We start from the raw sequence: 24,897 nt of genomic DNA, 5'->3' as shown, positions 1-24,897 counted from the left end.
TTAATTTTGGGGCAACCCCCTCGGTTGTCTGGCCGGGTTGCAGTAGTTCTATTTCGGATCTTTCCTCTGGGTCTGTCCAGGAGGACCACTTATCCTGGACCTGCCCTTCTGTCTTTGTACAGTGGCTTCCTTGTATCATTTGGGCCATTGTAGCCTTCACTTCCTCCGTGAATTCTTCAAACTCTGGTTCATACAGCATCTTCCATGTGACTGCTTCACTTCTGCAGTGCAGGAAAGCATCTCCCAGATAACACAATTTGTCTGTTAAGCTGGATACTCTCCACCCGCTAATCATCCTCCGAGCATCATTCCAGTATGCCCATATGTACTGCATCCTTATAATAAATAAAATATCCGGCTTCCTAGCCTGCCGACATACCGACGTACCTCCATCCACGAGCTTCACTGCCCTGGGAGACTTGAGGCACTGACTTTCTTTCCTTAGCACCATTTTACCTTTTACAGGACTGACGACCACTCAGTTGGCCTGATCCTCTCTTCTCTATTGTGAGTGACTTCACGCTTTCACTGCTCCTTGATTGATGTCTGAATGATCCCACTGTCGCTGCCGCCAAATGTGAGGATACAGGGTTCACTCAATCACCCAGACACCGAGCAGATGAAACCAACGTGATGGTTTATTTTTTCACAGCACACAGAAATAGACAATATGTCAGGACAAGCAGTAAATCCAGTGAACGGGCAATAAACAGGTAGCAGTCCAGACAGAGGCAGTCCCAGTAGAGTATAATGTCCCAGAACAATTCCACGAAATAGCTAGAGACCCTCAGTCCCCACAGTAGAAACTATCACTGATCACGCAGCAGTGCATAGCGTATGTCCACTCAATCACTTCCAGGACCCCACACGTAGAAACTATCAGAGATCACACAGCAGTGATAGTCCCTGGGTACAATCAAGCATTTCCAGGACCCCATGCAGTAGAAGCTAATCACAGAACACACAGCAATGAATAGCGTATAGGTCCTTGCAGAATTTCCAAGTATAAATCCACAGAACTGGTGATGCGTTCCACTAGCACCTTGGCAGAGCGAGGCCTCTTAGCCAAAGTCAGCGACTAACATGTGGAGTTACCTTCAGTGACCTGTTTTAAAATATTCCAATTTACCACGATATTGTGACCTCCCAGGGGGGGTTGCACCGTTTCCTGATTGGTGCGAGTCCCTTATGCTGTCACTTTCTCCTACCTCCTCTGGGTATTACTTCCCTGACGAACACCTGCTGGGATGGTTCCGTTCAGTCTACCAGGTTCACGTGATGCACAAAACAGGCAAATGGAAGGAGGAGTAAATCCTGAGCGTCCCCTGGGGAGGTGGGAATTAACTTAGAGGGTCTTTTGTTTTGGGAGGTGTCACCTTGCTCTAACACAGACATATGGACCAGGCTAACATCAAGGCTTATCCAGTATTAAACATTTCAATAACTTACATTATTACAGTACATAATAGACATGCTAATGAAAATGTGTGTCCTGAGAATGATCACACATACACTAGGAGACGGATGGGGGACACAAAAGGACTAAAAAGTAAATTGATCTCTGCAAGGACTGAGATGCTGCCAGTACATTTGTAACACACATCCCATGTCCTCACAGTGGTTATCACTCAAATGGATTCATGGTCCGTTTTGATTAACAGCTGATCGATCCAGATAAGATGATGGTTGGGATCTATGGTCATATTTACGTATATGCTGCAATTGGCAGAAAATGTTATGTTAAACGGCGTAATTAGCCATAAGAATTGTAACCTGTATATGCAACATAAGTGGCCTCACTAGCTTGCAATCTGTTTTAGAAGCATTATGGATCTGTGTGTGTGCAAAAAGCAGGAATAACTGGCCAAGAACATACAAGTTGATAGGAATCAAACATGTCTGTTTGCACCTTGGTTGATGTTTCCCCAATTAATGCGAATGTACTTGTCCCGGTCGCTGCGGCACTGCTCGTGTTGGAATCCCAGGGCATGAAGCAGCTCATGTTGGATTATACCCCAATGCAGGCACCCTGTTTTCATGAGGGATAGGTCCTGTGCACCCCCCACACGTCCAACGTACGACCAGCACCTTAAGGAAATCAAATGAATATGAGAGAGACATGTTATTCCTTCATCAAGTGTACCTATTACTAATCTGATTCTATATATCTCTACCGGACAGCCTTATTTAACATAAGGACTAAAGCAGTGTGAATTGTAATAGGAGCTACACGAGTTCCAGTTACAGATGTGTCCTGCGGTCACACCCGTGACTTCCTAGGATTGCATGGTGCTACCGCAGTGTGCGCCATAGCGTACTGTAGCATACGCTGCTGCGAGTAATCTAATTCCGCAATGCGTGCGCTCATTTGTAGCGTGATCGGCAAGGATGTAAGAGGACACATCTGTACTATATATAACGGTGTTGTGATGGGGAGTAGTCATTAATGTCTATGAAATTGATATGGAGGGTACATACGGTCAGATTTTCTGGAAGATATGAACGATAACGATTGTAAAAATCGTTACATCGTTCATATTGTTGACATGCATCGACGAACGATGCGCGTGCCTGCATGTCAGATAACGATATCTGAAATCGACTGTGTTTGCAGTCAGATTTGGACAATTTCATTCATTTAAATACTCTCAGAAATCGTTCATGAAATTGTTAATATCGTTCATCATTATCGATGATCTAGCAAATCTGATCGTCTGTATACACCATCGTCTGTATACACCATTCATTTAAATACTCTCAGAAATCGTTCATGAAATTGTTAATATCGTTCATCATTATCGATGATCTAGCAAATCTGATCGTCTGTATACACCAGGGGGCTCCGTCATGCGCATGCGTGAGACCCGAATAGCGACGGCCAAGCCGTTGCTATGGGTCTCGTACCAAAGGGGGCATGCTGTCGAAGGTGAGTGACAGCACGCCCCCTTTGGTAGGCGTGCCGGGGGCGTGGCTGGCCAGACGGAGGCGTTCCCATGGGAATGCCTACCATCTGGGGCCGGCCCCACTGACATCACTAGTGATGTCAGTGGGAGTGATTTTGGCTCTGATAGAGCCAAAAGCACTCCAGGGCTTGCAGCAGACGAGACCCTACCACAAGGGTCTCGTCGCAAGCCCGATGGTCGCGATGGTCTTGACCATCACAACCATAATTTTGGCTGCTCGCATAAGCTGTGGGTGGTCACCCACAGCTATGCGAGTGGCCAGGAGGCCGTTCAAAAAAGAAAACAGCCCGGCCCTGATTCAGAGCGAGCGCTCTGTCAAAGCGTCCGGCTCTGAATCAGACCCACTGTGTTATATCTTACACTCACTATTAAACACTCAGATCTGCCACCAACAGAGGTGTAGAATGGAGCCATGGTGCCCAGAGCATGCCTATGCTACGGCGACCCCCCCTTCCCTTACTGAATTTTGTTAAAGCCGGCTCTGGAAACTGACTGTGCACATGTGCAGTGTTAGATTCCCCAGAGGAGTTTTTCACAAATGTCTCCCCCAAGATGCTGTAGATGTAACTCGCAGGCACAAAGTTAGCGCTACTGATGTCCCGCGAGTTCACCTTACTACATAGCGGGGATATTTTCATTCAAAATTAAAAATGTCAGTCGCAATACTGACTGTTAATAATTGCGACAGTGCGTCTGGACCCTGGAGCCAGCACCCGGCAATCTGTCGTTGATTAGACCTGGGGTGGGGAACCTTTTTTCTGCTGAGGGCCATTTTGATATATATATAACATTATTTGTGGGCCCGGTGATGTCACACGGGGGCGGGGCCACAATTGCCGGTGATTACAGCAATGCCTGGAGCATCCTGAGGATGCTACGGGGGGAGCTGTAAGGGCAGCAGTGTGACCATCTGAAGCATCCTAAAGAAACTCCAGGTGGCACTGTTGCATAGATTCTGGCTGCTGGGTGCCATTATAGGCACAATGCTAGCCAGATGAGGCTAGCAGAAAAAAGCTCCAAGGGCCAGACCAAATGATTCCACGGGCCTTATACGGCCCCCGGAGCCTGAGGTTCCCCGTCTCTGGATTAGACAGATGCCAGTGTCAGACTTCAGACGCAGCCAGCGCCCTCTAACCTGTTCAGCACCCAGAGTTCACAGCAGAAACTGCCTTCCCTACGCCCCTGGCCACCATTGAGATGTAAGTCCAGAGCTGACACTCTGAGCAAGTCTTCAGTTACTCCCTGACTTATCCCAAAACAAAAGCCAAATGTAATAAGAGCTACTGTTTACAAAACATCGGTTTTAAATATATCATTAAAGAAAACAAGCCTATCTAGTGCATGCATTTGTTAAGAACACAAAGACCAAACGTTATAAAATATTTATTACGACAAAAAGAGTCACAGGGGCTGGTGTAGACTTGCAAACAAGTCAGGCGCAGCTATACTTGCACTGTGTGCATGGAACAAAATGCAGATAGGCGCCCATATGCCGAGTTGCTCGCATCAATGCAAATGCACCGTCCAGGGCCATAGGATTTCAGGTATTACGTGCCCCCTCTGGCACTTCAATCTTTCACCCCACTACAGCTGACAGCCTGACCCTGGAATAGTAGGCACTAGACCACAATACATAGCGCTATATCCATTTTCAGGTTGTATAATTTTATTGCGTGAGTAGAAATTTTCAGGAAAGCAAATTTTTGGGGTATAATTGCTTCAATACTGTAATATTTCGAAGTTAATACAATTTTTAATATTTCTTAAAAAATATATAATTTATGGATAATTGTTTACTATAAGAGATAATTTGTTTCACTACAATAAGAAAACAGTTCATTATCTTATTAATAGAGGTTTTATAAGAGAATCCATTCATTGTCATTTATGAAGGGTATTAATACGAAAAAAAGAAAAGAAAAGCAAATAGGCATTTAAGGTAATAATGGAAAGACTTCATTCTGTAGAGCGTGAGCTTCTGTTTATTAGTTTGCTACAAACGGAGACACGATGCTCCAGACAATCCCAGTAAAATGTACATTATATTATCAATAACTAGCTGAAGTACCCGACATTGCCCTGGTTTAAATTTTCAAGTTATTAAGTTGTGATATAGTCCAAATCCATCCAATGGAAGGCCCAGAACAGGCTCCCTTGGTCAAAGTTCTGTCTGGTGCACTCCGCCTTAAGGTCTGTCCAGGACCCCAACTACTCCATTAGACATCCCAGACCAATTGCCACCCTTCTGTGAAGTTTTCATCCAAATCCATCCAGTGGAATGCCCAGAACAGGCTCCCGGGTCAAAGTTCTGTCCAGCATACACCAACGGTAGATCCGACAGGGACCTCAACACCTTAGTATGTTTTCTGGGATCCAATGTTACCACTCTGTGAAGTTTTTGTCCAAATCCATCCAGTGGAAGGCTCAGCACAGGCTCCCCGTGTCAAAGTTCTGGCTGGAGCACTCCGCCGTGAGGTCCGACCAGGACCCCAACCACTCCATTAGGAATCCCAGACCAATTGCCACCCCTCTGTGAAGTTTTCATCCAAATCCATCCAGTGGAAGGCCCGGAACAGGCTCCCTGGGTCAAAGTTCCTACCCGGTGCACTCCGCTGTATGATCCGATCAGGGCCCCAACCACTTCATTAGGCATCCCAGACCAATTGCCACCTCTCTGTGAAGTTTTCATCCAAATCCATCCAGTGGAAGGCCCAGAACAGGCTCCCTGGGTCAAAGTTCCTACCCGGTGCACTCCGCTGTATGATCCGACCGGGGCCCCAACCACTTCATTAGGCATCCCAGACCAATTGCCACCTCTCTGTGAAGTTTTCATCCAAATCCATCCAGTGGAAGGCCCAGAACAGACTCCCTGGGTCAAAGTTCTTCCCAGGCTCCCTGGGTCAAAGTTCTGACCAGCGTACACCAACGGGAGGTCCAACCGGGACCCTAACCACCACAAAACCTGTCCAGGATCCAACTGGATTACCTCGCGTTGGTTTCATCTCAATCGGTGCAGGGGTGTCCGAATGCATAACCAGACAGACCAACAAACAGATCAATAAATTTTATATATAAAATGTCCAATGCAGGAAGACTGTTGTCAGGGAGGTTGTTGGTGGTATAAGGTGGTTCCACTGTCCGTATCCAAATAGCAGTTATATCTCCCTGTGGCATGTCTGCAGTGTAGCGTCTACTGTGTAGTGTGGCGTCACACACTGGGAATGGGATGTGTAAGGGCCTCTTCCTGTGTGGTGTGCAGACCATAAGTCTCCCTCACCCTGAAGGTGGTCATCAGGTTTTGGCTATCCCTGTGTGTTTGTCATGGCGACGTCCTGCACTATGCACTTACCAGTAGCCTGCAGCATCTGTCCTGGTGTGTGCACTCTGAATCTTAAATCCAGTTGGCTCCACCTCTATGCTGGGGTATCCTTGCTCTGCATTCGGTGGTCATTCTCTAGTGGGCAGCCGAGAATCCACCGAAAGTCCAGCGTAAACTCCTGTCCCTGTGTGTGCTGTGGTCTGGAGGAGAGAGAACTTCCTCCAGGTAGCAGTGGTGGCAGTAGCTGTGATGACGGTGGTCACGTGTCCTCTCATGGAGGTGTAACAAGCTTGATGCTAGTGCGCTATTGGTTCACTGTTTCTTCCCCCTCATTGTCTCAAAACAAACCTCAGCTGACTACGAGTGAGCCTTGCAACTTCTCGCTAGGCCTGAGGGACCTCTAGGTCTCAGCCTAGCCAGACTTGTGACGGCCGGACGGCCCTGGCGCCGTCCGGATCCATAAGTTTCTGGAAAAAATAATAGTAATATTAGAAGTGAGCACTTGCATCTGGTGCAAGAGATCCATCTGGAATCGCAACTCACATTGCACAACTCAGCATAGCCCTCAATTCCAACTACACATTGCCCCGTTGCCAGTCTGTTACAGATGCGACTGAATTACATACGACACTGAAAAACCTGTAGTTGCTAATAGTTACATACACTCAGCTATGGATTGTATGTAAAAAAATTGCAAAAAATCCATCCGAAAAACGGATTTGCTTATATAAACATCAGCCCCACCGGTGCCAGTGCCACGGCGGCTAAATCTGCAGCTGCTGGCCACTGCACGCCCATCTGACTAGCCGCCATCCTCTCAAGAACGCCCATGGAAATTGTCTCTCTTTGCATCCAAATTTGTTCTGTGGCCCCAGGCAGTAATCATCAGGACACATGAGCGGTGCGAATCGAATGCATGCACAGTCATTGGACGTTTGTGTGCGTCATCAACACTGCGGCCACCTCTGAATCAGCCTCTTAGTCACATTTATCTGGACTCCAACCTAACCACAATCTCTCTGGAACTTTTTTTCTTGTCCTTCTATATGTTAGGCTCAGTTTCCCGGGGTGAATTTATTTAACCAATCCTTATGTAAGGTCTGGATGGTTCTTCTATGATGTGTTTTGAGATATTTAAAGGTCAATAATGTTTACTAACACGGTTTAATACATTTGTTTGCTTCCGCACCCCTGATTATTGTAATTTTAGTATTTTGTTTTAACAATTTATATTGATTAATACATTCAATTTATTAATCTATGGAGCTCATTCAGAGCCGCTCGCGTGCGCACAGCGCTCGCAAGTGGGCCGATGTTTGCACACTGCGCTTGTGCCGTGTCCGGCGTGCACATGCGCGAGCCCCACTGAACGACTGAAGGTCAGTCGCTACGGGGCTCGCAACAAGACGGGGCGGCTGTCGAATGTTGATTGACAGCTCGCCCCGTTTTGTGGGCGTGTAGCGGGGGTGGCCGGACAAGCGCCTGGCGTTTGTAGGAGGGGTTACTGACATCACTACTGATGTCAGTAGTGGACTTCCTGCTCTATTAGAGCAGGAAGTCCACTCGGGCTTGCGGAAGCTAGACCCTACCCCAGGGTCTCGTCACAAGCCCAATGGTCGCTATAATCGTGACTGTCTCCAGCCCGCTCGCACAAGCTGTGGGTGGTCACCCACAGCTTTGCGAGCGGCCGGAGACCAAAAAAAAAAAAAACACAGCCACAAGCCCTGAGAGCGGCCGCCAGCAGCGACCGGCTCTGAATCAGGGCCTATGTCAGTTCCATGGCATAGATCAATAAAATTCTGCACACAAATAATTATTGCACATATGTCTTTAAGACTACATTCAATTTTTAGTGCTGTTTTTCCCTTTAAATTAATTGAATTGATAAGCTGCAGCCTCTGTGATGTCTCCTACTGAATTGATAAGCTGCACGCTCTGGGATGTCTCCTACTGAATGGGTAGGCTGCATCCTCTGTGATGTCTCCTACTGAATTGATAAGATGCATCCTCTGTGATGTCTCCTACTGAATTGATAAGATGCATCCTGTGGGATGTCTCCTACTGAATTGATAAGCTGCATCCTCTGTGATGTCTCCTACTGAATTGATAAGCTGCATCCTCTGTGATGTGTCCTACTGAATTGATAAGCTGCATCCTCTGGGATGTCTCCTACTGAATTGATAAGCTGCATCCTCTGGGATGTCTCCTACTGAATTGATAAGCTGCATCCTCTGGGATGTCTCCTACTGAATTGATGAGCTGCATCCTCTGTGATGTCTCCTACTGAATTGATAAGATTCATCCTCTGGGATGTCTCCTACTGAATTGATAAGCTGCATCCTCTGTGATGTGTCCTACTGAATTGATAAGCTGCATCCTCTGTGATGTCTCCTACTGAATTGATAAGATGCATCCTCTGTGATGTCTCCTACTGAATTGATAAGCTGCATCCTCTGTGCTGTCTCCTACTGAATTGATAAGCTGCATCCTCTGGGATGTCTCCTACTGAATTGATAAGCTGCATCCTCTGGGATGTTTCCTACTGAATTGATAAGCTGCATCCTCTGGGATGTATCCTACTGAATTGATAAGCTGCATCCTCTGGGATGTCTCCTACTGAATTGATAAGCTGCATCCTCTGTGATGTGTCCTACTGAATTGATAAGCTGCATCCTCTGGGATGTCTCCTACTGAATTGATAAGCTGCATCCTCTGTGATGTCTCCTACTGAATTGATAAGCTGCATCCTCTGGGATGTCTCCTACTGAATTGATAAGCTGCATCCTCTGTGATGTCTCCTACTGAATTGATAAGCTGCATCCTCTGAGATGTCTCCTACTGAATTGATAAGCTGCATCGTCTGGGATGTCTCTTACTGACTGGGTAGGCTGCATTCATCCTCTGGGATGTAACTGGTTCCTCGTCAAATGACGAGCTGCTTTTTCGGTGATGTCACTGGTTCCTTCCAGGATGTAGTCAGCATCCCGGCGTGTGGGATGCCGACGGCCGAAATACCGGTACCGAAATCCCGACAGCGTCGGGATCTCGGCACCAGAATCTCGACCGCCGGCATCCTGAAGTTAAGTAGTGGGCGTTAGGGGGAGGGTTTTGGTGTGGGGCTAGGGTTAGCCATTAGGGGGAGGGTTAGGCACTAGGGGGAGTGCTAGGGTGCGGGGAGGGGGAGATTAGGTTTGGGCACTAGGGGGGAGTTAAGAATTAGGCACCGAGGAGGGAGTGGTAGGGGTAAGGGTAAGACTTACCTGTTTTTCCCTATGGGTGTCAGGATTCTGACCAGCGCCATCCCGACCGCCGGGATCTCATACCCAACCCGTTCCTTCCTAGTAACTAAGTTGCATTCTCTATGACATCTCTGTTTCCTAGTGGATGTATAGGCTGTATTTCTCAGTAATGTCACAGGTTTCTAGTACACTGATAGGCTGCATTCTCAGTGATGTCATAGGTTCCTAGTACACTGATAGGCTGCATTCTCAGTAATGTCACAGGTTCCTAGTACACTGATAGGCTGCATTTCAGTGGTGTCACTCGATTCTAGTCAATTGATAGGCTGCATTTCACTTATGTCATTGGATCCTAGTGATTTGAGAGGCTGCATTCTCAATAATGTCACAGGTTCCTGGCAAATTGAATGCTACACCTCAGTGATGTCACTGAATTGTAAAAAATTGATAGGCTGCACTTCAGTGATTTTACCTTGATGCTGAAGGGTTCCAGCCACTTGGTAAAAATTACCTCCCCTAGGGCTCTATTTATTAACATTATTTTGACTAAAGTAAAGTGAAAAAGGGTGTATTCACAAAATTTTAACATTATTTTAGTATCACCTATAGTTATTACAGGGCAATTGGAGTAGAATTCATAGAATTCTACTCCAACCCCTAAGTATCACTTATTTTTAGTAATCAGATCGCATTTCCCATAATTGTAATGGGAAATGTGATCCGACCAGAGTTACCAAAAATAAAATTAGAAAAAATATTGGGGAAAGCCCTGTGGTAATAACGTTACCTGGAGGTGGCATTATCCAGGGTCTCCCCCAGTTACCGGACTCCTGCCCTGCTCTAATGGGGAGAGCAGAGCCGGGAGTCGGTCCCAGTAATCAGCTGTGTGGTCTAAATAGACCGCAAGCTGATTACTGTTTCAAAAAAAAAAAGTAAAAAAAAAAAATTGACCTACCTGACTCCAGGGACCGGTGATCGGGCCTCCGGTGATGACTCCCCTCCGGTCAGCTGGTCTCCCATAGTGCACTGCTGCCGGTCATCAGGTGATTGGGTCCCAGTGCAGTATGGGAGATCACCTGACCGGAGGCATGGAGAACATCACCGGAGGCCTGGATCATGCAGGTAAGTGTAATTAAGGGAGGGGGGGTCGCGGGGAGTCCGCGATCGCGGGGGGCGGGGCTTAGTGCCGGGGCGGGGCTTAGCGCCGGGGGTTAGCAGCGGCGACCGGTCGGCGCATGCGCAGGCACTTAATCACGGTATTTTTTGCGAAAATACCGTGATAAGGCTCCGAAGGGGATTCGCAGGGACAGAGCTTCATCGCAAGCTCTGTCCCTGCAAGGGATTTGTATTAAATCCCTGTGATATTGCCTGAATTCAGTCATTAATATCACACTACAATCTGCATTACAAATGCGGATTGTAGTAAATAGAGCCCCTAGTGAGCCCCAAGCTGCTAATGACATGCCAGAATGGCTGTCCCAAGTGGTGGTCTTTTCTACCCCTGGAACTGCCAGTCTGGACCGCGATTAGCAGAAAGAAATATGAAGCCACACCCCTTCTTTTCTGCCAGCATTACCTTACCTCTAGGGGCTGCAATCGATGCAATCCCTAGAAGCCGCACTGGTGCGTACGTGTGAGTTCTAGGTCTTCAGCCAATGCAGTCTCTAGAAGCCCATGTGTGAGTTTAAAACCAGGACTGTAATTGCGGAGTTTGGGAACCTCTGCATTAAATATACCTGATAAAACTCAGAACATGAACTGGCTAGCCTAAGTTGCAGACGTATTCTGCTAATAACAAGTGAAAACATTTCAAACGACATCTTACATAAAACCTGGGCTTGTTCCTGGACATTCAGTACAGTTGGTAATTGAGTAAGAACAAACTGGAGTGTTCCATTGAGCCTTCATCATGATGAGCCATATTGTCTCTTGTCAGTGTGATAAAGCAGAAACACAGGGATATATTATCTGAACTACAGAGAGACACGACCATCAAATATCCATCTCTTTGATACAAAGATTAAAATAATCTACCCGCCATTGACTACCACCAATTTACTGTTATGAAAGTAGAATAGTGTTTAATGAAGCGAGCGGAATGAAAGGGCTGAATACTGAACCCAATTAGAGAGAAGGAGTCTTTGTCGTCGTTGGGCAGTGACCGGCTCATCAGTCTCACTGCCCACACCGGGAAAACGCAGTCCACAGTCTTATTTTTAAGCTGTTAACTCTGAAAATGATCATTAATTCTCTGTCCCTTTTAGTATTATGAGCCTGATTCATTACGGATTGCTATTGCGATTGCGGCTGTGATTACGCAAGCGGATCCGCTGTGAAAATATGCTAATGAATGCAATCGCAATGCTAGCATACAGACGCTCACAGCCGCTATCTCACATCCTTAATACCATGCAGTCCTGCGTATACATCGGGAATATCCAGTAACATCGGCCCTCACGCACAATTACAGCAGGTCTGACCTTACTCATAAATTGCTGACCCCGTCGCACGCAGTGAGTACTCAAGCTGCGTACGCCGTCGCAGTGGCTAATTTATGCACGCCGTTCAAATGGACAGACACGCCTGCGTTTCTCCAACCACCCCCACGTCACCACCCCCAAACGCTCACAGCCTGTCACTCACTCCAGCGATGGATTCCTATCTGCGTAGGTGATCGCGGTGCGATCGCAATGCTAACTAACGCACGTGCGCTGTGGTGCATGCTCAGTGTGCACCATCGGCCGATCTGCGTAGGCTGTTGCCGTTGTGATCCGTAATGAATCAGGCCCTATGAACAGTTAAATAATGAAAGACATGAACTGGAAACTTCCACTTCTTCATGCATCAACAAATATCCTGTATAACATTAAGGGCTTGTACACATGGAGGCTTTCAGACTAAAATGAGTGGAAGCCTTGCCGTTGCCGCTATCATGAAGGGGATCAAGATACCGGCGTCAGCCACCCGACCGCCGGAATCCCGAATGAAGGATCTGGGGTAAGTATGCGCGGTAGCCCAGGTAAAGGGGGGTTAGGTTTAGAGACCCCCGGGGGGAAATTAGGGCTAGGCACCTCCCTGGGGAGGGTTAGGCACTCCCTTGGGGAGGGTTAGGGTTAAGTTGCGGGGAGGGGGGTTAGGGTTAGGCACCACTGGGGGGAGGTTAGGGTTAGACACCACTAAGGGAGGGTTAGGGGGGGGGAGAGAGGGTTAGGTTACTTACTGCCGATGTTGGGATTCTGCACCTTCGGGTTACCAGCATTGGGATTTGAAGTCAGCCGCCGGTATTTCATACCCAACCCCAGGGCGACATGCTCCCTGTTTCCAGGAGCGGTGACCATACCTGCCCCCAAAATGCCCCAGCATGTCAATCATGCTGCGGCTTGGGAGGGTCCTGTGGGCGAGATCGCAGGGCTCGTTCTGTATATGCGCAGACCGCTCACCGTCGGAGATGTACGCTAACCACTGGGCATTGGGTTGCAGATGATGTAGATGATGGCATCGCAGATGCAGCAAGGAGGTGTCTGTTCCCTACATCAAATCACGTGATGTAATGGCTACTAGCCATCGCATTGAGGGCCTGATTCAGAGATGTATGGTAACCCAAAGGTTAGTGTACATCTCTGAATCAGGCCCTCAATGTGATGGGTAGTAGCCATTACATCAAGAGATTTGATGTCGGAAGCCTGGCAACCATTCAATGCCAGGCTTCTAATGTACATCCCTACGTTGTTGTACCAGTGAAAGTGTTAGAGATCGTTAAATCCTTTGATGAATGCACCATCAATATGCCGTCTCCTAGGGAACCCGGATCCGTAACATTTGGTGCATTTTCCTAAGCTAGAGATGGGCACCATGCCTCTCTCCGCGCCATCATCTGCAACCCCGATCTGATCTCCTTCAGGCACTATTGTCAGATTTGTCTGTAATAGGTGGAGACACTTGTATAAAATGCCTGCTGATATGTTATTACAGATTGTCGTCTTTTTCTGTGATAAAGGGTATTGTTTTAACTTATTGCTGAGACAACTATTATAAAGAATATACAGTAGCTCGCTGGAGCGGAACCTGATGCGTAACAGGTAACCCATTGGAATTCTACCTGGAGAAGGGGACCGAACATCTGGCAGCAGGTAAGTATGTGTGAGTGTGGTAGGTAAGTAATAAAATTTAACTTACTACGGTGTGTGTATCATGTGGTTTTTTTAACTATTTATTTTACAGTGGGGGTACGGGTGCCGGCAGGCACGCTGGCACCTGTAGTTCCAGTAAAAAACCTGTAGTAAAAAACAATAGTTTCATTCTATTTTCCACACTATTACCCCTGCTCCCAACGGCCAGGTGTGCGGAGAAGAGCCCCTGGCTTCAGCTTAAGCCTGGGGTGCTTGGGAGAGGGGTCCCCACCTCCCCTGAGATCCCCGGCTTGTGCTGACCGGCTTGGGGTGATAATGCTTTGGCTGGGGTGACCCTTTGATAAGGTCCCCTGGCTGTGGCATTATACCCCGGCCGGATTTGAGCCCAGTGCTGGTTTGAAAATAGGGGGAGCCCCTATTTTTAAAACCAAGTCTGGCTCAGCAGCTTAGTGTGCTGGTTCCTAAAATACGGAGGAACCCTACACGTTCTTTCCTGGCATTTCAGGAACAAAGGGGGGAATTCAATTCAACGCGATGTTGAATAGCCATGGGAGGGAGCTCCCGCAGCTATTCAATTCACCGCACTGTTTGGGCGCGTTAAGGATTTCTTCTCGCACCCCCCTGGGGATGCGAGGAGAAATCCGACCAAAGTGCAAGACACGTAGCTGTTTTTCTGTTTAGCACGGTGCTAGAGCCCCGCGCCCGGCACTATGGTCAGAGAATGCCGGTTAATGCGCCTTAACACCCTTGTTAAAGCGTGATAGGCGCGATAACCGGCATTCTCCGACCACACAGTGCACTGAATTGAATAGCTCCAGGAGCTCGCTCCCGGCGCTATTCAATTCGCGTTGAATTGAATCACCCCCAAAGACTGGCTGAGGCTTCAGGGGCTGGTTATGCTTTTTGGAGGGGACCCTACGTAATTTTTTTTTCACATTTGACCCTTTTTTTACATTAAAAAGACACAAACAGCCTTCACATATCTCACTGATATGTGCCGGCTTCTTGTTCGGGAGTGTTTGGCTGCGTTCGGACACTTGCAACTCAGGTGAGTAATCGCGATCTGATACACGATGTCAGCTAAACACGACGGTAAATTTTTGTGTTTCAGAAGCCTAAAATCACTCGAGTTTCAGCGATGCAAATCAAGTTCCTATTCGGCAAAACATTGTTCAGACACAATTCTTAGTAAATTTACCCCTTACTATGGTCATTGTTAGGGTTGGACGACCTTGTTAGCCATTATTTTCTTTCTATAGCGACAAGTTCCCATAACCTGATACGTGTACGTCACTGGAATCCTAATGATCCACCTACTCACCCAGCAAAGGGCTGGATCCTCAAGTAATCGGGTTCCGCGTGACGTGGAATGAATCGTATGCACGTCAGGACGGTCACCTCCTCCATGGCAGCTCGGATGACCTCCTTTTCCTCCGTCGCTGTAACACAAAATAAGGAATGACCTACTTGGAGCAACCACCGTAATTCCAATACAAAATCCCATTGCACATACCCATCTACTTCATAGCACATAAGTACTAGAGGTGGATGCAGTGTTGGTGTTTGCGCAGTTGAGCGATTTATTTGCTACTGCGCATGCGCAAAAAGTCAGAGAAACAGCTATGGCGCATGCGTACCCCTGAGTGTAGGCAGAGGGCGCTGTTGTGAATGGAGTCGCTTGTCATAGAGCTGGTGGCGGGCAGCAATGGGCGTGCGTGGGAGGTGGCCTGAAGTGAACGCAAATAAAAGGCTGTATCATGGGCCTAGAATAGTGTAACATCATATGTAACACACACAGGGGCCTATTCATCATAAGATAAATGGCCTGGTAACCATGCGGAAATGCTAGTGTTCGCATATTTAGGTTACCGGGCTATTCATCATCAGCGATCCCAAATGGACCCCCTGATATTCAGCAAACTCCGAAAACTGAAAGTTTTTTGAGTTTGCTTCTGAGAACAAGCGGCATCTTCAGACGGCACTTGCTCACGGATCCCTGCTCCTTCTTATGGGAAGGAGTTACGGGGATGCGAAGAGGGATCCGAGCGGATCCCTCCACACCACCGCACTACCTCCCCGACGGCTGTGTGCATGCGTGACCTCGGGTCATGCATGTGTAGCCGGGACGACGGGGAGGAGGTAAGTAACGCAGTTACTTCTGTAGCTGTGACACTAACAGAGGGGACAGCTGCTTTTCGGAGCAGCTGTCCCCGCACCGGAGCAATGATGAATTGCTCCGGTGTCAAGGTTCCCCACGCTGCGAGTTGGATACTTAAGTATCTCTGGCAGCGAGTTCAATACTTAATCATCGAGAGGGCCATACGGCCTCCGATGATGAATAGGCCCCACAGTCCAAAAAAGAACCAATAATGTACATCTATAAATATATGTTACTTCCAATACTTAATGGTACAGAGTTATATTCTCCATTTTCTGCAGATATTCCCAAACTTCAGAGTGTATGCTGACAATACGTCTTTCCTGTTTGAAAATGTGTTTGAAAATGCAGAACATTACAAATGTGTAAACTAAACATTTGTTTTTCTTTTGTATTTTGTTAATATAGGATATAAATAAGGATCCCTTGAACTTTGGAATATACAATATGTGTCTTGCTTAATGTTTGGAATGTTAGCGTGCTACTGAACATGATATAATTAGAGACATTACCAGAAGAATGCAGGACTGCAGGACAATTAGGTTGACTCACAGACCACCACGGAGAGAAGGAGAAGATGTACGTGCAGCTGTTCCTCAAGGTTATTCAACCCTATTTATTAAAATTTTTTTTTCAGGACTTTCCATAGTGAACATCGGGCCTGATACAGAGATGGTTGGTAATGCAGCTGCTCTCGCAGTCGTCCTCGCAATAGCGTCTGCGGGAATATGCAAATGCTGATCTCAGCTTTCCTTTTGTGCTCCACGGTGCGATGGAGCGTACGAGCAGTGAGACGCCCACTTTCAGCCTGTGTGGTCTGTGCAATTGGAGATTGCAAACATCAATCAGCATTTGTGGTAGCTAAGTCCGTAATTAGGTGTGTGCGACCGGTGCTTCCGCACAGAGCACAGGGCTTTGTGGGCGGCACCGTCACTGTACCCACGGTCCCTGTTTCTGGCTAGCAGGGTGGACATGGATTGGCACCCTGCAGTTAGTATCGCTGCTGTAGGCACCCTGCCGTGTGTACGCTCCTCAGCACTGCTGCACATTCGGGTGCTGGCGGCCCCGCCCCCTATGTGTGATGTCATGATGTCATGCGCAAAGAGGGACGGGAGAGGCACAGGGTGCTGCTACTGTCCTGGCAGTTGTAAATGTTAAGTACAAGGGCATCTCTATAGAGGAGGGGGCCCGCGTGCGTCTCCGCCCGGCAGCGCACTGAACTGTGCGCAGCCAGCGCCAGAGTTATAGACTCTGGGCACTAGAGTGTGCCCAGAGTCTATAGTGTATGCACAGGTCATCTGGAAAATGGCTGCGGCGGCCATTTTCCCTGTACTGCGCATACGACGGGAAAATGGCCGCCGCGGCCATTTTCCAGACGTTTTACAGTGCCGGATGCCCGCGCCGACGTGGGACTCTGGAGAGGTAAGTATTATTATGGGTGCCGGGTGTGCGGTGCGGGCCCCCCCCTGGGGCCCGTGTTCCTCGCACACCCTGCACCCATTATAGATACGCCCCAGGGTAAGTATTTTATTTATTTATAAGTTGCGGAGTTATTATGGAGTCAGAGTGCTCCTTGTCTGCTAAACACTTATGATGCAGGGTGGAAGGTGTAGGGAAAGGGGATAGTGATGGTTGCAGGATTGTTTCCAGAGGTGTCTAGTGCCAAAATGGTTGGGACCAGTAATTGTTGTTAGAGGGGGTTGTGTGCATATAGCACAATGGATATGATCATTAAGGGTGGGTAATTGTCACATGGAGCATCCAATAGATAGTGGAAAATTTTAAAAAAAATTAGGATAAAAGATAGATAAAAAATGGTAGAAAAAAAAAATCTAGGTAATGGCGCTCTGGAGGGGCGGCGTCCCGTGCCCTCCGGTCCCTCAGCTTACCCTATGTCCTGTGAAACACCACGATCCTCCACTGTCATTGATGGTAATTGTCAGCAATCTCTCGATCTCATCATCGAGTGAGAATCGTAAGAGTAATATTACTTCAGTATACCATAGTAACATCTGACAAAAAGTTCTAAAAACACTGAAGCAGCAAACTTTGTGAAAACCAATACTTGTGTCAAAACTTTTGGCCATGGCTGTATATATCCAGACACCTGAGTCATATCACTGGCATTCCTGGGTTTGGATCTTGGACACAGTAGTAGTCTGGTATTGAGCTCTTTGCTAACTACATGCCCTAGTTTTGTCGTTCATCTTCTGCCTAGAAATACAGACAAGGGCACCGGGAGTGGTTGTAAGGGAGGAAAGGGCACTAAGTACCTGGGCCCAGGCTTGCCTTGGGGACAGTGCTGTGGCAGATTGTAATAACACCCAGCCTGGGGAGGTCCAAGAACCTGTTGCACCAGGGCCTGAGTTTCTTCCCATTGACCTGAGCTCATGTAAGCATTAGGTAGCAATCTCTCCATTTTCAGCTCGCACACCTGGAATACCTGAGTATACTCTGTCTAACACGATCACACTCCACACTGCTAATAGGTACAATGGGCCTGATTCAGAGTTGGGAATAGAGAGAGAGATAGCACTTAACTGTGTACCTGGGCAAACCATGTTGCAATGCAAGGGGTGTAAATACATAATTTTTTTTTGCATGTAGGGTAAATACTGGCTGCTTTTACATGTAGCCCACAAATACTGCACAGCTTTATTATTACTCTACAATTTAGATGTCAGTTAGGACACCTCCCTCCTAAATCTCTCTGCACATTTTAAATGTGCCCCACCTGCAGTGCAGCATGGTTTCACCAAGATGATCAGTTGAGAGAGATATCTCTCTCTATTCCCAACTCTGAATCAGGCCCAATGCCCACAATCCTGCCCTAAATAATCCATTTACATGGAAATAGCTATTCTACATCCGGTTGGATGAGGAGCACTCTCAATCCTCAGTGCAGACAGGTGAGCCAAGTAGGCAGTCTTTAGGACCTGCTGGTGCACAGTGAGAGATCTGACCTCTGACATGCAACCCTAGTATCAGGCTTGCCGATAATCTGACTGCCTCTTCCGGGAGGAGGCAGCCAGCTCGGCACAGCAAGGGGGGCGTGGTACGGTTTTGTGGGCGGTACTGCACTATCGCGTCATCGTGGCCCCACCCCCGTTACGCATTGCCGTCATTGCAGGCACTGTGTAGCTGGGGGCGGGGTCTGATTACACGATTCAGCGCGGATCGCGTCATCAGTTCCCTCTGGACCGGCCACCTATGCAAGGTGGCAGCGGACGCCGGTGGGGGGTGCGGGCGGGTGGCGCCGGCTGGGAGACTTGCCCACTCTTCTGGAGGACCAGAAGCGACACCTAATTTTCAGGGAGGCTCCCGACTATTTCGGGAGAGTAGGCAGGTATGCCCAGTATTCATGCAGACTAGGGGCCGGATTAAATTAGATGCGAAAAGCCGTAATCGCTGAAAAAGTTTTGCCTATTGACGCTTTTCGCCTGTTCGGAACTTATCTCCAAATTCAATTCCAGGCAGAATTCGCCTAAGCGGAAACTCAATGCAATGTAATAGGCAATAAAGTTTCTCCAATGAATAGCAGGTGAAAAGAAGTGCGACAACTATATTTTGGGGTCCAAACTTGGGGAAACGACCCAGAACCCTTTGGACAGTCCCCCAAAGGATAAATATGGCAAAAAAAAAAAAAAACTAAGAATACCCCAAAAAGGTACTTTCATTTTTGGGGTGAAAAAGTAAATAGTGGGGGAGAAGCATAAAAACTAGCAAAATAGACTTCTTGGGGGTCTGCAAGGCTGGGTCAGATGTTTTTAGGATTGCAGGTGCATGCCGCAGGTGCGTTTTTTAAAATTTGTTAAAAGTTCACTTTAGAGACATAAAAATATGCTAGCACCCATTTTCAAGTACCCCAAATTTAACTGGAGTACTGGTTTTCACCAAAAAATACTGCTTTATGCCATTGTTCACCACTTATGCAAAGACGCTAATAATAAGCAATTTAAACAACTTAAGTACTCTAAACACTTTTATTAGGGCTATTAGTACACATGTACATTGATTCCCTATGTTAGTGCATCTTTTTTGGGGATACAGACTGATTTCCCCAATTCTGACAGTACTTTCCGCATGTTCCGCATTCGCCCGCTTTCCGTTTTCGCCTGTTTAGGTATTGAATAGGACGAAAAGCGGGGACACGCGTGTAAAGTTTTCGCTTCTGAAACAGGCGAAGGAGGCGGAAAGTCAGACAGGCGAAACTTTTCTGACTTTTCGCCTCTAATTGAATACGGGCCTAGATATTACTCTCCAACATACTAACTGTGCATATAACCACCGCTATAGTGTGTGGTCATATTGCTAACATCCACCGATGTATTTACCACTCAGATACTGTTACACAGTTCTGCTAATGGGTTATGGGCCCAGCAATGTGCTCTGGATCCCCATACACCTACCGATACTCTGCTAGTAAATCCAGCCTTGATGAAAGAAGAACTGGAATCTAGTTGTAACTCTCAGCCTCAGGGGTACTGCTATCTAGACAAGACCACCGAGTCTTAGCCCAGTGGGTGGCTTCGCCACTTGCCTGGTGTGGTTGCATCGTTTGTGACCAAGCCAGGCTGTGCTTTCCTTGATAGTTCGCATTGATTGCGACCACATCAAATACGCCCACTGATAAGCTGCCGGAAGATAATTTTCCATCAGCCGCCAATCAAAGGAGGACTTCCCGGGCCCCTCTGCACACCTGCACCCTCCTCCAGTGTCTGCCATGCAGCCGATCACAGAAGTACCTCCCGGGCCCCTCTCCACACCTGCACCCTCCTCCACTATCTGTCGTGCAGCCGATCACAGGAGGACTTCCCGGGCCCCTCTGCACACCTGCACCCTCCTCCAGTGTCTGCCCTGCAGCCGATCACAGAAGTACCTCCCGGGCCCCTCTGCACACCTGCACCCTCCTCCAGTGTCTGCCGTGCAGCCGATCACAGAAGTACCTCCCGGGCCCCTCTGCACACCTGCACCCTCCTCCACTGTCTGACGTGCAGCCGATCACAGAAGTACCTCCCGGGCCTCTCTGCACACCTGCACCCTCCTCCACTGTCTGACGTGCAGCCGATCACAGAAGTACCTCCCGGGCCTCTCTGCACACCTGCACCCTCCTCCACTGTCTGTCGTGCAGCCGATCACAGAAGTACCTCCCGGGCCCCTCTCCACACCTGCACCCTCCTCCAGTGTCTGCCCTGCAGCCGATCACAGGAGGACCTCCCGGGCCCCTCTCCACACCTGCACCCTCCTCCACTGTCTGCCGTGTAGCCGATCACAGAAGTACCTCCCGGGCCCCTCTGCACCCTCCTCCACTGTCTGCCCTGCAGCCAATCACAGAAGGACATCCCGGGCCCCTCTGCACACCTGCACCCTCCTCCACTGTCTGCCATACAGCCGATCACAGAAGTACCTCCCGGGCCCCTCTGCACCGTCCTCCACTGTCTGCCCTGCAGCCGATCACAGGAGGACTTCCCGGGCCCCTCTGCACACCTGCACCCTCCTCCACTGTCTGCCATGCAGCCGATCACAGAAGTACCTCCCGGGCCCCTCTGCACCCTCCTCCACTGTCTGCCCTGCAGCCAATCACAGAAGGACCTCCCGGGCCCCTCTGCACACCTGCACCCTCCTCCACTGTCTGCCCTGCAGCCGATCACAGGAGGACCTCCCGGGCCCCTCTCCACACCTGCACCCTCCTCCACTGTCTGCCGTGCAGCCGATCACAGAAGTACTTCCCGGGCCCCTCTGCACACTCCTCCACTGTCTGCCGTGCAGCCGATCACAGAAGTACTTCCCGGGCCCCTCTGCACCCTCCTCCACTGTCTGCCCTGCAGCCAATCACAGAAGGACCTCCCGGGCCCCTCTGCACACCTGCACCCTCCTCCACTGTCTGCCGTGCAGCCGATCACAGAAGTACCTCCCAGGCCCCTCTGCACACCTGCACCCTCCTCCACTGTCTGCCCTGCAGCCAATCACAGAAGGACCTACCGGGCCCCTCTGCACACCTGCACCCTCCTCCACTGTCTGCCCTGCAGCAAATCACAGAAGGACCTACCGGGCCCCTCTGCACACCTGCACCCTCCTCCACTGTCTGCCATACAGCCGATCACAGGAGGACTTCCCAGGCCCCTCTGCACACCTGCACCCTCCTCCACTGTCTGACGTGCAGCCGATCACAGAAGTACCTCCCGGGCCCCTCTGCACACCTGCATCCTCCTCCACTGTCTGCCATACAGCCGATCACAGGAGGACTTCCCGGGCCCCTCTGCACACCTGCACCCTCCTCCACTGTCTGACGTGCAGCCGATCACAGGAGGACTTCCCGGGCCCCTCTGCACACCTGCACCCTCCTCCACTGTCTGCCCTGCAGCCAATCACAGAAGTACCTCCCGGGCCTCTCTGCACACCTGCACCCTCCTCCACTGTCTGCCCAGCAGCCGATCACAGAAGTACCTCCCGGGCCCCTCTGCACACCTGCACCCTCCTCCACTGTCTGCCATACAGCCGATCACAGGAGGACTTCCCGGGCCCCTCTGCACACCTGCACCCTCCTCCACTGTCTGCCATACAGCCGATCACAGGAGGACTTCCCGGGCCCCTCTGCACACCTGCACCCTCCTCCAGTGTCTGCCATACAGCCGATCACTGCTGAAATGTAAATGAAGCAGCTCTCAGGCTCCCAGTGTATACCCAGCAGCTAGTCAGGGGAGCAGCCACTGGGGAAATGCAAAGTCACAGTGTTGCAATGTTCTAATCATCGTTGGTTTGATATTTTGTTTCTATATAAAATCATGTTGGATATGTTATAAATAGATGATTTTGGCCTAATACAATCATGAAAAAAACAGACAATTTCTGAGAGGTTTTTGGCGGAAAAAATAATAATAGCAACTTAAGGGGTTAAGATCGTGGCCCTGTGTGTGTAATAACAACGATATATGACTGTAAAGCTAAATTCCACTGTACAAGTTACATGCTTGGTTCTGACGCTTTATACATGTGGTACTGCACAATAACTAACATGCTGGGTGTGGTGTTTTTTGTTGACAGTATGACTGTCGACAGCATAGTGTCGCCATGTTCTGATTGTCACCATGCCAACATTCACACTGACAACACTGACATGATATCAATATTGCCAGAACGTCGATATTGTGAATAGTGACAGTCGACATATCGACAATAGGATCTCCGCTTCACTTTAACTCTGAGCCTAACCCTAACCACAGACTAACCCTAATCTAAGCCTAACCCTAATTTAACCCTAACCACAAAATCGGTTGTCAACATGCACAATGTCAGCATTCTGACAATGTCGACATAATGTTTGTGTCAACAATGTGAATGTCGACATCCTGTACATGTTGATATTCTCTGTGTTGACATACTGACTACATACCCCATGTATGCACTCAGTTAAGTGACATGTGTGTGGGTGGCCTCAATGTCCATAGAAGACTAGTTCATGGTGATGATTTGGAGTGGAGAACCTGCCTGGTTCATATAATATATATATATAAGTGGAAACTGCTACACAGGAATCTCTCATGTTAGAATGAAAAGTAAAAGTTGCATCATAATCAGAAACTGGATAATATTTACATTAACCGCAATCGTGTTAGATCGGCACAATCTGAGCAATGGATTCGCAGGGAGATTGTCATCCCTAGCTATTGGGAGAGATTTAGAAGGACTCACTGTAGTTGTTGGACAGGGTATAAGGCACACGGACCAGACCGTCTCCTGATTTTGGCCAGAGACAAGATTTCCCTCTACAGACCAGAGCGTTCCTGTTCCTTCTGACAGCAATGTCTCCTTGTAACATAAAACGGGAGCTGCCTGGTTGGAAAGAAAGAACACAATAATTGTTCTTCATACATTATAAGCTCCATGCTGAAGGCACCTCAATGTGAGCCGTCTGTAGGCAATCTTAGGCTCTGGTTGCTATGGGTTACAGCAAGTTTTCCTGGGATCAGTATATGCAACAACCTGCAAGTTGCGCAATGTTGGCGGTTTAGCTGCTAGATTTAGGGCCTGATTCAGAGATGGACGCTAATGCCGCAAATTTGTACGCAGCGTCTGTGCAAATATAAAATGCGAATGTCACTGTCAACCGGGATTTGTATTGAGGCACCCACCGGCGGCTTCGCAAATCCAAGCGGCTGCGTACAAAGCCGCAGATCAATCGATAATTGTCCTTCTGACTAACCCTATGGTCGCGCAGAATGGGTGCAGAAACTGAGATGTCGGAGCCATTTTTACTGCGCACGGGATCGCAGTCGAAAAACGGTTGCGTCACGTCTGCATTTTCGTCCCCATCACCTCCCAGTTGCCACCTACACACGAGCCCTGCCTGTCAATCACTTTGTGAATAAATCCTCAATGCGGGCGACATCGGCAATTGAACTTGATGCTTGCGTAATGCAACTCACATGCATGCACAGACCGATAATCGCTGAACTGTGTAAACATTGGAATTGTGTCCATCACTGAATCAGGCCATTTACAGCGGCTGTCCTTTGAAAGGCAAAACTTGTTTTTGCTTCTTAAAAGATTGCTGCTTTAAATCTAGCACCTACAGATACCGTCAGCTTCCCTCACACACTGAATGACACTGGCAGCACCCCTCACACACTGACAGACACCGGAAGCACCCCTCACACACTGACGGACACCATAAGCACCCCTCACACACTGACAGACACTGGCAGCACCCCTCACACTGGCAGACACTGGCAGCACCCCTCATACTGGCAGCACCCCTCACACTAACTGACACCGGAAGCACCCCTCACACACTGACAGATACCATAAGCACCCCTCACACACTGACAGACACCAGAAACACCCCTCACACAGACAGACATCGGAAGCCAGGGGCGCCAAGAGGGGGGGGAGCAGGTATAGATTACCCGGGCCCGGGATTCCTGAGGGGCCCGGTGGTGGCCCGGGTCCGACGCCACCCCCCCCCTCCCTAACAGCAGCCCAACACACAGCGTGCGCTGAGCTGCAGTGGGAGACTGCTCGTGGCTACTGACGCCTGTCATTTAACCCTCGCCGGGATAAAACAGTCAGGATTACGTCCGCCGGCTTC

The 24,897-nt window shown here is 48.8% G+C and overlaps 1 protein-coding gene across 3 annotated transcripts in view; it reads right to left on the bottom strand.

Moving 5' to 3' along the window:
- Positions 1–24,897, bottom strand: part of LOC148504673 (embryonic protein UVS.2-like) — a 63,989-nt gene that overhangs the window by 29,328 nt on the left and 9,764 nt on the right. For all 3 annotated transcript variants that reach the window (XM_088448644.1, XM_088448643.1, XM_088448642.1), the window contains exons 4-6: positions 23,502–23,642; positions 14,973–15,090; positions 1,910–2,088 (exon numbers count right to left, since the gene is read on the bottom strand). In XM_088448644.1, the coding sequence (XP_088304770.1) occupies positions 1,910–2,088; positions 14,973–15,090; positions 23,502–23,628 (424 nt within the window). In that variant the 5' untranslated portion in view covers positions 23,629–23,642. The remainder of the gene's footprint in view (positions 1–1,909; positions 2,089–14,972; positions 15,091–23,501; positions 23,643–24,897) is intronic.

This window comes from Taudactylus pleione, unplaced genomic scaffold (genome assembly GCF_031769625.1).
Source record: "Taudactylus pleione unplaced genomic scaffold, aTauple2 ptg000462l, whole genome shotgun sequence".
Taxonomy (NCBI): Eukaryota; Metazoa; Chordata; class Amphibia; order Anura; family Myobatrachidae; genus Taudactylus; species Taudactylus pleione.
Note: the sequence above shows the minus strand (reverse complement) of the source record. Positions and strands in the feature narration are given on the sequence as shown.